This window comes from Triticum urartu, chromosome 1A (assembly GCF_056163025.1).
Source record: "Triticum urartu cultivar PI428250 chromosome 1A, HENAU_Tu73, whole genome shotgun sequence".
Lineage (NCBI taxonomy): Eukaryota > Viridiplantae > Streptophyta > Magnoliopsida > Poales > Poaceae > Triticum > Triticum urartu.
Window position 1 is genome coordinate 446,128,018 of NC_141873.1, and position 12,605 is coordinate 446,140,622.

A 12,605-nucleotide genomic window follows, 5' to 3' on the forward strand; every position below is an offset into this window, starting at 1 on the left:
CGAACCCGACCCGATTAATCGTGGGTAGGGCATGGATATAATTATGTATCCATGGATATACCCGAACCCGACCCGATAGTATGACATGCGTGGCAAAATTCGATGATCCCCACTATCCCATCTTTCAATGTAATTTTCCTTTATAAAAAGTAAAAAAGAAACTATGCGATCCCTCCCTAGTTCCCATCGTAACTTCTCTGCCTCTTCTCATTCTTCTATATCCTCGGTAAATGACTCGCAATTAAGCGTCATCTCCATCACCTCGACTTCCTCCTCCCGCAGCCCCAGATGCCGCTAGACTTTACCTCTCTACATATGGTGGTACATGTGCTTGCTTGACATTGTGTTATGCCATTTTATGAGAAATCGAGATCGAGAAATGATGTTGTGTTATTGCTATGTCATTCTACGAGGACAGAGAATTGTGTACTTAGGTTTATTTAATGTTATGTCATTATGAGAATCGGAGAGCTTTGTTGGTGATGTTCACTTGTCCTATGTCATTTTGTGAGAATTTAAGAGCTTATTTGATGTTATGCACTTGTGCTTTGTCATTTTGTGAGAATTTGAGAGCTTATGTGAATGTTGTGCTACTTCTTATGTATATGTGTTGCGACAACCCGATGGTTATCCATACCCGATGAATATTCGTCGGGTTTGGACATGGACATAATTTTTCGCCCATGGATTTTTTGTGTGGATGGGCACATAATGTCTTCATGGATTTGGGTATGGATATGATATTGTTCAACCCGAGCCGAACCCGATCCATTGCCATCCTTAGCGGCAGGTGTCATGTGTCGCCTGCCGCGCTTGCCGCCACGACCGGGGGTCTCTTTTGTCAATTTCATCTACAGGTAGTCCTTTTTGACAATTGTGTTGGGCACCTGGTCCTTTTCGACAAAAAAATCATTTGATCGAAAGATCCAGGTTGGAAAAGGCACATTTCTTTGACAAGCACAAGTAATGGAAGGAACCAAAGGTCCAAATTAGGAGGACAGCGTTACAAGGTAGAAGCACATGCCATGGAAATATTGCTACTGGTTGTAAAGTCCACATATCAGTATGTGATGTCGATGAATGATGTTGTATCTTGTTCCTTTGTACGTCTAATTTTATGATGGTGAATTGATGGATGTTGACTATTGGACAAGTGATGCCATTTATTTTAGATTGTTAATTCCTAATGAATAATGTGAAATTTTGTCTCGGATAAAAGTGACTTTACCTTCCAATTTGGTGATCAAGGACTCCCTTATACTTATGGAACGTATTATCACTATATTGTCAAAATAGATGGGTGCAACAACGCCGCCATCATTAATCTATATTTACATTTCAAATAATTAGTAACCGAATATTTTATTATTAGCTGATTAAAACTTTAAATATAATAAAAGGGAAGAACATTTTTATATCCATATTTACATTTGAAATAACTAGCACATATGCCCGTGCGTTGCAACGGGGGAAAATAATATGCATTTAAAGCTAATTAGAATTATATGTGCAAGTAAAACTCTGTGTGCACGTGAAAAAGGAACATTTAGCTTCTCGGTTTCCCTAGGTTTGAAGTGATCAATCTGTGATTCTTTTTACATTCATTGATCGCATTTAAGAGTTTTGTTACGTCAACGTACGCCAGAGAAGACCCATGAATTATTCAATCTACTTTTCCTTTCAATCGAGGAGATTTTAAGGTATGAAGTTTTTGAATATTTTAGAAAACATGAACCATATTTAAAATCCTAAAGATGCTCTTGAAAACCATGTACACTTTCAGAAAAAATGCGAACAATATTTGAAACAGAAACATCTTTAAAAATTCACAAACATTTTTTAAAAACACCAATATTTAAAAATTCAAAAACATTTTTAGAAAACACCAAATTTTATTATAAAAACATGGAAATTATTTGAATTTGTGATTTTTTTTTAAAAGACGAACATTTGTTGACAATTCATAATATTTTTCGAAAATGTGTATCTTTTATACGCGAACATTATTTTGAATTGTGAAAATTTCACTAAACCAAGATTATTTTTTGAATTTGGAATATTTTTAAAATACCATTTTTCTTTAGAAATCTCGAACAATTTTGCAAAACAGTAATTCTTTTCAAAAATAGGAAACTTTTTAGAAATCTCGAACAATTGTAAAACAGTAATTTATTTTTGGAAAAATGGGAAACTTTTTTCAAGTTCCAAATATTTTTTCAAAATAGCAACAGAATTTTGGAATTCTGAACATTTTCCAAAATTTGATTTTTTTTGCTTTTGTAATATCACTCGGTTCGACTCTAAACATAATAATACGATCATAACACTTTAATAAGATACGATTAAAACTTTTAGTATATTTTGATTTTAATAACATTTTTATATCATCCAATAAAAATAGTTTATTACAACTAATGAAATGAGAATACATTTTAATAACATATTTTCATTAGAAAATAGTCGACTTTTTTTAGTATCATTCGGTTGGACCTTAAACATAATAGTATGATGATAACATTTAAATATCATATGACTAAACAAATAACCGTATTTTTGCTAGAAATATTTGCAGCAGCAGTAACATCATTCACAATAGTAAATCAATATAAAAAATATATACAAGATTACACAGTCTCATTTATACCTCAGCTTCAATTTGGATGTTGTTCCGAATAAAATTAAGCGCCACAATAGTTCAAAAAAAATCCGTCAGCATGAACATATCACCAGTAATATATCAATGGAGTCAACCTATTATCACATGAACATAAATATTAGACACGGATTTTTTTTGCTATCAAAAGCATCAAAATGGCACTTTGCATGTATGTGATCATCACCTCAAAAGGGACATCAAAGATCGAAACACAATTTCTTCAATCACACCATCTCCTCATTGTTTGCTACTCAGATGATATTTTTTACCTAATTACATACATCATTAAGGATATTAGCATCTAATCTTAATATACAAAACTTAGATTATTGCGACATAAAAAAATAGACCTACGGTTTCCTGACTATAAAAATTATTAATAAACATACCACATGAAATAGCATCACATTTAATCATGCAATGACCAATTACAGTACAAACTTTTTCTTAATTAGCATATTAAGAACTTTTCGCATGTCAAACTAAATTAATGCATTTGAAAGGCCTAACGTGATCTACAATACTGTCAAATATTTGTTGTCCAAGTTTTGGCTCTAACCCAACCTAAACGTTCAACAGAAGTACTAATTACGACTTAATGACAAAAGTAACAACATCTTGCTTGTCAAAAAAATTACTAGTAATGGATACAGCTAACATTGATCTACAACATCTTCAACTTACTCATGTGAAAAGAATGGCTATAAATGCAACATACGTTACTCCACAAAAAAAATGCAACATACGTCATCTGAAAACTTTTCTAACTTCTAAGCAGTAAACATCACATAGATAATGATGGGCTAAAAGACTAACTAATTTCCACCGTGCATGCACAAGCAAATCCATGTATTGCAAAGCTTGTACCTTGATCTTCAACTTCGTAGTTCACTTCGCACGACAAATCCTACTCCATAAGCTCCAAATGGCTCCACAAAGTGATGAAATCATGCCTAAAACAACAGAGAATACATACTTAGAAACTAATCAAACAGAACAAAAACATCATGCATGTGAACGAAACCAACAAAAATGAATAGATCTTACCTTGATCTATCTTTTCTTCAACTAATACTTCTTCTGAATCGGCCTTCAAATCGCTCAAAATCATGATCAAAGAAGCTATTTGAGCTGTTTTTCTCAGTGTGCTAGGGAAAGTAAAGAGCAGAGACGAGAGGAGTGAGCGGGCGGCTGCGCAAAATGAGGCACTTCCTGCCTCATATAAAGAAACGAACGTCGTGTATTATCTCCCGCAAAAAAAAACGTCATGTATTATGAGAGAAGTGTCGACACAACTGGACAAAAGCCACCAACCGACAGCTCGCAGTGCTGTCGCGTCGCGCCCAGCAGAAACAATGCTGCCGCCTGATTGTGTGGCGGCAGGGCCCACATGCAGAGCACCGTCCCGTTGCCGTTGGTTGCTTAGAGCATCTACAAACGGGCTTTTCAAATTAACCAGATGGACGCAGGGATCACTGATCGGATAGAAGAGAGAAACAAAAAATTAACCCAATCAAACCCTTCAAAATCTTTTTAAATGCCCCTTATATAGTGCCCAAACATGTCTGGTCACTGGACCTGCGCAGTCACACAAAATTAGGCCCACCACAAAGCATTTATTTATTATTATCTTTTTCTATCTCTTCTTCTCCATTGATCATATGAATGTGATCGATATACTCTCTCCGTTTCTAAATATTTGTCTTTTTAGACATTTCAAATGACTACTACATATGAATGTATGTAGACATATTTTAGAGTGTAGATTCACTCATTTTGCTTCGTATGTAGTCACTTATTGAAATGTCTAGAAAGACAAGTATTTAGGAACGGAGTACAAAAAAAATGAATGACACGGCTTATAAACAGAAAATTAGAGAGTTAAAATGGACACGCACTAACGGGCCAAATTTGTTCAGTCCGGATGCCCTTAAAACAGAGTAGAGAGAGCCAGGAGAAGGAGATCACGGGCAGTGTCGGCAGAAATGGCCAAACTTCACCAACCGACAACCAGAGTGAGCGGTCGCGTCGCGCGCAGCAGGAACAGTCGCTGCCGCCTCGGGGCGTGGCGGCCGGGCCCACATAACCCTGCTCCGCTCCGTTGCGAAACGCGCGCGGACGAAAAATCTGGTGGCCAGGCGGGTGGCATCGCGGCGATGGCGTGCCGCCGGTGGATCTCTTGTGCCGGGAAGCGGAGGAGGGAGCCGCGGTGCGAGGCGCCGCCGGCCGCGACAGCTTCCCCACCTCCTCGCACCGCCGCCGGGATCCGTGGCGCCCGGTTCTTCGTCGCCGCGTACCGTAGTGCGCCGTCACCGGGATCCTTCTCCTCCTCAACACCGCCGCCGGGGTCTTGCTCCTCTTCCCGGCCGCCGGCTCCCCGCCAGAGCACGATTAGACCTGATGACTCACTACCTCGACCCTCTTTTTCATGATTTTGTCTTGTTCTTGTTGATTGTGATCATCAGCTTCAGCAATTAGTAATGCAGCAGGCTAACGTGTGTGATGAATACATTTTGCGGGGTAGCAGGCCACTGCGTGTGATGTTTCTGGTGCAATGTATGCTGCAAATCTGTGTGTGCAATGTACAAGTTGTGTTATGTGCAAATTCAGAGGAGATTACTACCGTATCTAGCTCTGAAATACAGGAGATTAGCAACACTTATATATTCAATGTGAATACTCAGAATTAGAGTTGATCATGGTCACTTTTTTTGTAAGCATCCTTATATAGATTTGTAGTATGCCCAAGAAATTTTCATGTTAAAATCAATGGGGATGCTTTTTTTTCTATTCGGAAGATTTCTGAACCCTCAGTTTTCTTTGTGACAGGTGGGATGTATAACATATTAAGATCAGACTTGGATATGAAAAGAATATGCAGTGTTGCCCGAATAAACTTCTTCAGCTGTGGGATGCTACCATAGGTATGAGGTATCTGTGTAACGGGATGCCCGTGCGTTGCACGGAACAATAAACTTACACATATAGACATTGATCAAATATTTTTGCTATATATTCTTTAATGGTGTATAAGATATGAGTTGCCCTATTTTTTCAAGAGTTCATTAGTTGGGTATGACCATGAGACTCTAAAGACATGATACATGGTCTTCCGCAGTTTATATTTTGCCTCATGTCGTATGTCCATTGAAAAGTTTTATTCGTTAGTATATTAATAACGTAAATATTTGTGTGATTAAAAATCGCAGCGTATTCCTTTGAAAGATGTGAGAAATATATTTGGATTGGGGAAGCACAAAGCAGAAGTAATCATCTCGTCATATAGAAAGGGGCTTGCAAAATCCTTTAATATTGATTTCGCTGCAGCTCCTAGGAAAGCACTGTTCCTCCAAAATCTCTGCGATGAGTTACAGTTTGATCCTGAGCTTACTAGCAAGATGCATGAAGGTACCACCCTGACACTTGTTTTTTTATTGCATAATTAATTTACAACATTGCTTTATTAGCTACAATTTGATCTTGCTCCTGCTAGCAAGATGCGTACCATATAAACTACAGCTTGAAGGTTATAATCCTTTTTCTAGATTGAAGGTTATATAATCCTGCAGTGTGAAAGTTGCAATTTTCTGTCTGTGCATATGTTCTGCTATGTCTTTCAGATCCTAAAACTGTCAAATTAGTTATTGTTATACATATCGAATGGCATTACCGTGTCCGATGCTCCTATGTACTCTTTTCCATTTACTGGTTGCAAACTTCATTTGTGTTCTAACTATATGTATTTGGCTATCAAACTATTTTACCATTATCTGCTTTTGTTCCTGCAAAAGTTGTTTCGGTTGCATATAGTTGTGTCGTTTTCATGTTAATTGGAAATTTATAATAAAATGTGTTATTTGCTTGGAGAAAATTTGTGGGTTAATTCTCAAAAGGCGTTAAGTTTCCATCCATGTTGGTACTGATCAATCCGTCCCTCTAAAAACAGGGTAACCTCTTTTGTGTGCTTCATATATGCTATTTACATGGCATATCGCCAAGCACTGTTAACATGTTTTATTCAATGGGTGTGCAAAACATTGATGTTCGTTGTTCCTCGAATGAATGAATATTTCTACTCATGGCTTTCTATTCCCGTTGCAAAGCATGGGCATTTAGCTAGTAGATGTGAATGGTCACAAGGTGGTGTACGTGGTAAGTAACCAAAAAGGAAATAAACAGTTTAGGTTTGTTGATTCAATCATGTGCCAATCCAATGAGGATTGAGTGTAAAAAAATGATAGATGTAAATGAGATGGCAGTGGCATATAGCCATCGATTGGCTATACTATTAAAACTATCATAAAACTGTTTGACAAATAAAATACACATTTGAAAATAAATTGAACCTATGCATGGAGATAAACTTGTTTGTCACTCATCATTGAGGTGATCGTACTAAAAAAGCAACGCTTTGGGCGTGCTCAATTTTCTTAGATAATTTATAAATTTAGTCTTCAGTTGTGTCATATGAAGCGCTCATACTATACGAGTGTTTGTGCGGTTGGTGTTTCACACAATTTAGGAGGCATGCGTTTGTCTCTCTCACACACAGATAGCGCGGTAGGTGATTTCCCCTGAAATTGCGTCATAGTACCACCCGTCCATATGGTCTCTCTTTCTCTGCACACTGGCAGTCCCAGTTACACACATAGCCATTTCCGTTTGGCTGCTTCCAAACTGTCATATCTGCTGCTCTACTGACACTTCCCTTCCTCTGCGCTTTCTTTTCTCTCTAGTCTAGTAGTTCCAAGCAAACAAACTCAGCAACGCTCTCTCACACTCTTTCTCTCCCTCCGGATTCCAAGCCACCTTCTCCTCCAATTCTGAGAGCAGAACCGACAGACAAGATTACATCTTCCGCCAGCCGCACTGGAAGCAGAGTCATCGGTCATCAGGTAAAACAAGTGAAGTCATACTTCATTGATGAGGTTCTCGCCTGTCTTGCGGTTGATCGAGCATTCTGTCCAATTCTTGGCACAAGAATTCAGCAGTTACTGCCGTGTGTTGCGTCTAGCCGTTTGCTGCTGCTGCTGCTGCTGTTGTTGTTGCTGCTGCTGCTGTTGCTGCTCTTTTTGTTCTCCTGCTGAGCAGCTTGTACTTGTAAATGAAAATGATGCTCCTGCTTAGGTTGTTGCTTGCGCAATCAAGCCTGCACTGATTATTCTTCAACAATATAGGCAAATCATTCACAATCAATCAATGGTACAGCGTCACCCACGATTTTCTTAGTGTACTTTGCTCTTTTTGTCCTGAATCATCATATGACTCTTTCCGATTGTTGTAAGCAGAAAGTGTTCGAGAGAAAAAGTGTTGTCAGCAGAAACATGTTTTCTAATGCCGTAACAATTAGGGGCCATAAAAAGATCATTGCACTAGTAGTTCCTTTCATTTGCTAGAAATAAACATCTAAAACCGCAATATCTGTATATCTAGCTGAAGACCTAACTTACTAATCCTGTGAATGACCTGCAGTGCAGTGGCGTCAGCCGTGTTCTCAATGAGGACGAAGACTTCTTGGCGCAAATGTGGAAACCTATTAACATTCAGTTGATGCAGCATAAATGTTGCAAGCAAAAATGGTAACATAACGGGAATATATTTCATTTTTTTGTTCGACCTGTTCATTTTTTGCATCATGTGATCACTGAATTTCATATGTACATATTTGCAGATCGTGTACTCATCTAAAAGCTCAAAGGGAACGTTGTTTCCTGTACGATCAATGCTTGTCTTCTTCATTGCACTATTTGGTTTGTATGCCTGCTACTTCTCCTTCACTCAAATAGCCTTAGAAAATGAAGAAGAAGAAATGAACGGAGCAGAAGAACGAACAAATGTTCTATGCAAAAGACCTTCAGAAATTCCATATGATCAGATGCAGTATGTGCACTTTCCAAGACCTATGAGTTACGACAGGTAACTTTTGTCGTAAAACTTCCTCTGTACAGACAGATTGCCTCGCTTCTGTACCTGACCCTGTTTTTGTAGAGCAATGCAGTGCATATTTACATGTTGTGTTTTCTGTTTTTGACTCTTTCTGATCCATTCATGTTGTTAAAATCGTAGGGGAGAATGCGCATGTACCCCGGTCCGTTTCTTCGTCATTATATCTATGCAAAGATCAGGCAGTGGGTGGTTTGAGACTCTGCTCAACAGCCACCCCAATGTGAGCTCAAATGGTGAAATCTTCTCGGTGAGGGAGCGCAGAGAGGATATTGCGTCGATCTTGTGGACTCTTGACAAGCTGTATGATTTGGATTGGCGCACCAGCGCAGCAAAAAATGAATGCACGGCTGCATTTGGATTGAAGTGGATGCTAAATCAGGTACACCATCATTCAGTTATTTAACAGCTATCTTATACTGCTGTTGCTATTAAACCGACAAAGTTTAGGTGCAAATATATATATAGATTGCCAAACAAAAGTAGTTTTAGGTAGAATGATTGTAGTAATAGATAGAGTATAAAATAGGGAGTTTATGAATTGGTGCGTGCATGTGTTTGCAGGGTCTTATGGATTATCCAGATGAGATTGTGGATTATTTGATCAAAAAGGGTGTGATGGTGATATTTCTCTTCAGGAGGAATACATTAAGGAGGCTCGTCTCTGTGTTAGCGAACGACCATGACAAAAAGGAGAAGCAGTTGAACGGCACCCACAAAGCGCATGTGCACTCACAAGAGGAGGTGACTCTCGCATGCAATCATCTCAGATCCATTCGTCTGTTCTTGTTGCCTAGAGTGAAAGAAGAGAGTAAAGCTCTTGTCCATTATGTGGTGTGCATGCAGGCTGAGATCCTAGCGAGGTTCAAACCGGAGGTGGACGTGTCATCTCTGATCCCAAGCATGAGAAGCGCGGAGCAGTCCATGGACGCCTGCCTGCGCCGCTTCCGCGCCACGCGCCACATGATCCTCTACTACGAGGACTTAATCCGCGACAACAATGTAAGCTCCCCGGCCATATCAATCATATCATATCATATACTCCCTTCATTTCAAAATATAGTGTGCCCGCGCTTCCTGAGGTCCAACTTTGACCATAAATTTAACCAACGAATTCACTGGTATAACTTTTGCTCCCGCCGCAGTCGGTCTCGTTGGTTAAATTTATGGTCAAAGTTGAAGCACGGGAATAGAGGAAGCACTATAATTTGGAATGAAGGGAGTATCATCCATCGGGGTAAGTGGGTGACGAAGCATTGTTGTTGGAATGGTTTGGTTTGCAGGCGCTGTCTCGGGTGCAGGAGTTCCTGGGGCTCCCGGTGAGGAGGCTGTCCAGCAGGCACGTCAAGATCCACACCAGCCCACTCCCGGACCTGGTGGACAACTGGGAGGACGTGAGACGCACGCTCAAGCCCACGGAGTTTGCTCGTTTCCTTGACGGCTGAAGACTACTAGTAGACAGAACATGTCGATTCATCTGTTTTTGCTACGGCAGGCCCTTCTGTTTTCTTTTCTTTCGTGGGACTGCACAATGGGGTTGGAAGTTGTTGTTCAGCTGTTTTCCTTCTCAAAGGTAGGTGTAGCATTCTTGTGCAAAGGATGAAGCAAATATCATGAGACTGAATAAGTTTGCTTTTCAGATAACGGAGTAGTGCCCAGATAATAAAGTATTCAAAAGTCAAAACTATTGATTGTTTCAGGAATGAATGATACTAGCAAAAAAAAAAGACTTGCACAGATTCTCATCTACAGGTAAATATTACCTCCGTCCCAAATTACTTGTCTTAGATTTGTCTAGATACGGATGTAATTTGGGTGGATGCAGTAGGCAACTGTTTTTGCTCTGAATCTGATCAGGTACTCAGGTACGTTGGCAATCCATGTCCCAATTCACACAATGTTCAATTATTTAGCTCGAAATCATTAATAGCTCATTTTGATGAATTTTATGGTGTCATTCACTTAAGCCAATCAAAAGCTACTTCAAGTTACAAACACCCACCTGTCAGGAAAAAGAAAGATCACAAATATCCACTATAAATGAATAAAAGGCCACCAAGGTTTTTAAGTTTTAGACCTGACATTGGTGTTCTTTTTTCCTGGATTTATTTGAGGCTCTTCGACGATGTTTGTTTCAGTGGGAGACGATGTTTCCGTCATGTGTAATGACTTCATCAATCTTAAAATGTGTTGGCTCAATCTCTCGAATATGTTTATAGGGATATGTATGTATGTGCTCATAGGTATGAGTATATGTGTTTGTGTGTATGAGTATATGCACCGGTGGAAAATCAACTTCCTCTTACCATGTGCCTGTTGTGTGCTACTCCTACATTAGGTGTGGCTTCTTCTTTTTTTTTACAATAACCAGACTTTATTCCTCAAATAATACAAGAATTAAAAAATGAAGTCAAGGAAGTAAGAATCCCAAAAGGCTGAAGATCTGTTACTAAAAGCATGTTTAGCTAAACTACTCCAATAGAAAATGCAAATTTGAAGGTGTAAAACAGGAGATGTAAATTTGCATCTCTAAAAAGTGCCTTTTGCATCTCCAAAAGTGCCAACTCCAACAGAAGATGTATATTGACGATGTAAAAGAGCAACTCCAATAGAAGATGCAAATGGAGATGTAAAACTGTACTTCAACTACTATTTCATTTGAAATCTATACTTCAAACATAACAAGTTCAACTGCTACTTCATTTCAAACATAATTAAACATAGTTCTAATTAATAAAAACATAGCAAACTCAACTACTACTAGTAACTTGATGAATGTAGTAGCTCGAACGAGTAGTAGTCGTCCTTTAATTTATGTTTTTAATTAGAACTATGTTTAGTTATTATGCTGAAATGAAGTAGTAGTTGAATTTGCTATGTTTGAATTATATGTTTCAAATGAAGTGCTAGTTGAAGTATAGTTTTACATTTTCATTTACACCATCTATTGGAGTTGTTGTTTTACATCTCCAATATATATCTTCTGTTGGAGTTGCCTCTTTTTGAAGATGTAAAAAACACTTTTTGGAGATGTAAATTTTTACATCTCCTGTTTTACATCTTCAAATTTACATCTTCTATTGAAAATGCTCTTAGGTGTGGCTTTGCACGGCTCAAGGTAGTATTGTTGTTTTGAAAGTATGAGACTGCCTCAGTCCAATTAAATCGACTCTATTCCCTCAAATTCACTTTAAAGCAGTATAGTTGCAGCTTCACAGTTAAGCAATTTATTATGTTTGTTTTTCAACTGGCTTCAAGGATAGAATTTGTTTTGGTGGGAAAGGTCTAGGTTGCGTGACATAGGAAAAATCGAATGGATATCCATTTACTGGTGACACTGATGGTTAATTTTCCCCAACTTCACGAACGTTGTGTTTGGATCTCCCAATTGGGGCCCTTGAATTGGATTTCGTATTGGTAAACTTTCAATTCACCTGTTTGGCTGGACACTGAATTGGCAGTCTGTATTGAAACCAAATTTCAGGCTGAAATTACTCCCACGGGAAGTGCCCATCCGCAATACAGAGGTCTATTGCTCCGAATTGCTCTAAAATGAGAAATCCCGCAAAACATACAGCTTCGGCCCTCACGCCCCTTTTTGTTTCCCACGCTCGAACAGATAAGGAGAAAACGCAGAGCGGCCACGCCCCATTCGCTGCCGCCCGGATCGTGCCTCCCGCTTCCGACATAGTCCCTAGATGTGTCGGCGTCGTTCGTCTGGCTGGATGAACGGCCGCCCCATGGCATGCTCTGAACCCTCAATCTCTCAATCTCTCTTGTAGGTGATGGTCGTACATCAACCAGAGCATCACTAGTACAGCCGCCCCATGGCACTCCCTGCCTTTGTCCTAAAATATCTCTGGTTATCTCACTGAACCAGAGATAGTTGTATGTTCGGTTTCATATGTGTATGGACGAATTTGATGTTTCATGTGTATGGTCAGATTCATCATATGTGCAAGTGCATCTAGTGCCCCTTAGTGATTTTGGTGTATTGAAGACTTAT

General features: G+C 39.1%; 1 protein-coding gene and 1 long non-coding RNA gene across 4 annotated transcripts in view; one reads left to right on the forward strand and one right to left on the reverse strand.

Moving 5' to 3' along the window:
* LOC125517285 (uncharacterized) overlaps positions 1-3,868 on the reverse strand; it is a 35,859-nt gene extending 31,991 nt beyond the window's left edge. Inside the window, exons 1-4 of the long non-coding RNA XR_007287536.2 lie at positions 3,704-3,868; positions 3,524-3,609; positions 2,841-2,925; positions 2,645-2,751 (exon numbers count right to left, since the gene is read on the reverse strand). This is a non-coding gene — a long non-coding RNA (uncharacterized LOC125517285). The remainder of the gene's footprint in view (positions 1-2,644; positions 2,752-2,840; positions 2,926-3,523; positions 3,610-3,703) is intronic.
* Positions 3,869-4,616: 748 nt separating this feature from the next.
* Positions 4,617-10,286, forward strand: LOC125517290 (uncharacterized). Of its 3 annotated transcripts, none has more exons than XR_015603593.1 (9): positions 4,617-5,580; positions 5,866-6,064; positions 8,129-8,235; positions 8,328-8,572; positions 8,723-8,981; positions 9,164-9,343; positions 9,446-9,601; positions 9,883-10,172; positions 10,240-10,286. XR_015603593.1 is itself a non-coding variant. In XM_048682490.2 (9 exons), exons 4-9 carry the CDS (start codon positions 8,218-8,220, stop codon positions 10,042-10,044), a joined length of 1,020 nt encoding a protein of 339 aa, XP_048538447.2. In that variant the 5' UTR covers positions 4,617-5,369; positions 5,486-5,580; positions 5,866-6,064; positions 8,129-8,217; the 3' UTR covers positions 10,045-10,286. The 3 variants fall into 3 exon arrangements, 2 of the variants coding, with proteins under 2 accessions (XP_048538447.2, XP_048538454.2); XM_048682490.2 differs by having other exon boundaries at positions 4,617-5,369; positions 5,486-5,580; positions 9,883-10,286; XM_048682497.2 differs by having other exon boundaries at positions 4,617-5,369; positions 5,486-5,580; positions 5,984-6,064; positions 9,883-10,286.
* Positions 10,287-12,605: the final 2,319 nt, after the last annotated feature.

Bases quoted from the DNA above. Each gene is read 5' to 3' on its own strand.
- LOC125517290 (XM_048682490.2), top strand. The intron at 8,982-9,163 runs GTACACCATCAT...ATGTGTTTGCAG, and splicing joins TGAAGTGGATGCTAAATCAG to GGTCTTATGGATTATCCAGA. The intron at 9,602-9,882 runs GTAAGCTCCCCG...TTTGGTTTGCAG, and splicing joins ACTTAATCCGCGACAACAAT to GCGCTGTCTCGGGTGCAGGA.